This window comes from Emiliania huxleyi (assembly GCF_000372725.1).
Source record: "Emiliania huxleyi CCMP1516 chromosome Unknown EMIHUscaffold_202, whole genome shotgun sequence".
NCBI classification, from domain to species: Eukaryota; Haptophyta; order Isochrysidales; family Noelaerhabdaceae; genus Emiliania; species Emiliania huxleyi.
The window spans coordinates 60,027-62,331 of record NW_005200580.1 but is presented as its reverse complement, the minus strand read 5'-3'; the positions used below and the strand labels follow the sequence as shown (position 1 = coordinate 62,331).

The window sequence follows — 2,305 nt, the reverse complement described above, 5'->3', positions numbered from 1 at the left end:
ATCACGCCGGCGGCGGCGGCCGCCTGGGGAGCGCAGATGGCGGCGCAGAGGCACAGGCGGCGGCGGCGGCACAGACGGCGGCGGCCACCCCCACCCAGACGCCGTAGGCATATGACTGTAGGGCCCCAGAAGGCTAGCTGGTAGCTTCATTTGTATTAGCACAGCCGCCGGTGCTAGAGAGGGGTCCGCAGAGGTGGGGCGGGAGGGTTGAAAGAGAGACCCATGACCATCCCATGACTACATGGACCACACTCACATGTCTTTGCATGTAATTTTGTTATACCCTCATGGGGCGCAAGAAAGAAGCTCTACGGGGTCTGTGTACGGTCTGTGCTGCTGTCAGGCTGGCAGCGCTGCTGTCAGGCCACTGTGTGCTGTCGGGCTGTCAGGCAGCTGTCAGGCTGTCACGTTAGGGCCTGACAGCGACGGGTCACCTCGCCTGTCAGGCTCTGCTGTCAGGCTGTCAGATACGTGCTGTCAGACTCTCAGAGAAAGTGCTGTAAGCGCTGTCAGGCTGTCAGACCGGGGCTCAGCAGCTGCGCTGAAAACAAGGAAGAGGCGCGTTACTTCATGCGGAAGCTCAACAAACACACGGCGAGGGCGACACGGCGAGTCGAACGGGAGGCGCCTGATTCAAAAGACACGGCTACATTTCATATTTCTGAGACGCGCGAGAGCAGCCTCCTAAAGGCAATGGGGTCTAGATATTTGGAGCGCTCGCCGGAGAGGAGTACGACAAAATAGCGCCCGTGAATTGCCTGCACGCTGCCCGCACTCAGTCACAGACTCCATACCCGAAAGAAAGAGAGGGGAGCTCGCAGGCTCGCCAGGAGAGGTGACGAGGGAACTGCAGGTGCGGGCCGGGTGCACCGTGATATCCACATACAACACGACGACCACGCTGTATTAGGAAATACATTCGAACAAAGAAGAGGCGACGCCCGACGGGAGGAACCGGCAGAGGATGCAGTGACATGACACCCCCCCCCCTCACACACACACACACACACACACACACACACACACACACACACACACACACACACACACACACACACACACACACCGCTCCCACGCGCACCGGGCCTTGCACTTTGAATGCCGTGGGGCTCCTGCCGTCAGACGTGGAGACGCGAGGGTGCACAAAGGGGGGGGGGTGCTCACCGCGTTGCACACACCAGGCATGTCATCCACCTCATTAGTACCATCACACAACCCGCCTCTATTCCGCTCAAGGCGCCGCCCCGAGGTGTGCGGAGACCCGCCTCAGCAGCTCGGGGTTCTTGTCCTTGTTTGCCAGCGCGATCGCGCGCGCGGCGCTCGCCTCGCCGCACTGCAGGAGGAGCGGCACCGCCTCGGCGGGCGGCATCCGAGGCGCGTAGCGCGCGGCCTCCGCCGGCGCGCCGTTTGCGATGGCCGCTTCGGCAAAGGCGGCGGCGCTGAGCGGCGGCCGGCGCGCCGAGTTGTAGAAGAGCCAGAGGGCGGGCCAATCGCGCAGCTGGGCGAGCCCGCGCACCTGGGTTCGGGTGCCGCCCGGGGTAGGCGTGGATGGGTTCGGGTACCGTGGAGTGTGGGGTACGGGCGCGTGGGTTCGGGTACCGTGGGGTATGGGAGGGTGGGTTCGGGTACCGTGGGGGTAGGGGAGGATGGGTTCGGGTACCGTGGGGTAGGGGAGGGTAGGCGAGCCCGCGCACCTTGATCCGCCACCAGCGCCGCTCCGGCACGCGCAGCTCCAAGCGTAGCCTCTCTGCATACGGCGCCTGGAGAAAAAAGAACTATTGTGATAAAAAGAAATACACAAGCGTAGCCTCTCTGCGCACGGCGCCTGGCCGTACACGAAGCAGCGGAAGAGCGTCTCGTTGAGGGGCAAGTCGACGAAGCGCCAGCGGCCAGGCGCGAGGGCAGCGGCGGCGGGCGGCGGCGGCGCGCCGGCCGTCTCCCGCTCGAGGTTCAGCTGGGCGGTGAGCAGGCGAAGCTGTTCTCCGGTCGCGTGCGCCATCAGCGCGGCATGGTGCGAGGCGCCGGTGTCTCCGGCGGGCGAGAAGGAGAGGGACGCGGCCACGCCTGGAGAAAAAAGAAATGCTCCTTACCAAAAAGCGAGACGCACTGCCCGAAAAGAGGGGAAGGGGACGCGGCCACGCCTGGAGAAGAAATGCGGCTGCGAAAAAAGAAATGCGCGCGGGAGCAAGGAGGGGGACGCGGCCGCGCCGAGCGGCGCGCGCGCGGCGGCAACCTCGTAGAACTGCCTCGCTAGAGCAAGGCCTAGCCTCGCGCGATCTCGTGCGATCTCGGGGGTCCTCTCGGG

At 64.6% G+C, this 2,305-nt stretch overlaps 1 protein-coding gene across 1 annotated transcript in view; it reads right to left on the bottom strand.

Annotated features, from left to right (window-relative positions):
• Window positions 1–1,231: 1,231 nt before the first annotated feature.
• The window catches only part of EMIHUDRAFT_113896 (hypothetical protein), a gene marked incomplete at both ends in the record, with an annotated part of 7,093 nt that continues 6,019 nt past the window's right edge, over window positions 1,232–2,305 (bottom strand). Inside the window, 3 exons of the mRNA XM_005781385.1 lie at window positions 1,232–1,516; window positions 1,695–1,760; window positions 1,838–2,064. Coding sequence (XP_005781442.1) covers window positions 1,232–1,516; window positions 1,695–1,760; window positions 1,838–2,064 — 578 coding nt within the window. The remainder of the gene's footprint in view (window positions 1,517–1,694; window positions 1,761–1,837; window positions 2,065–2,305) is intronic.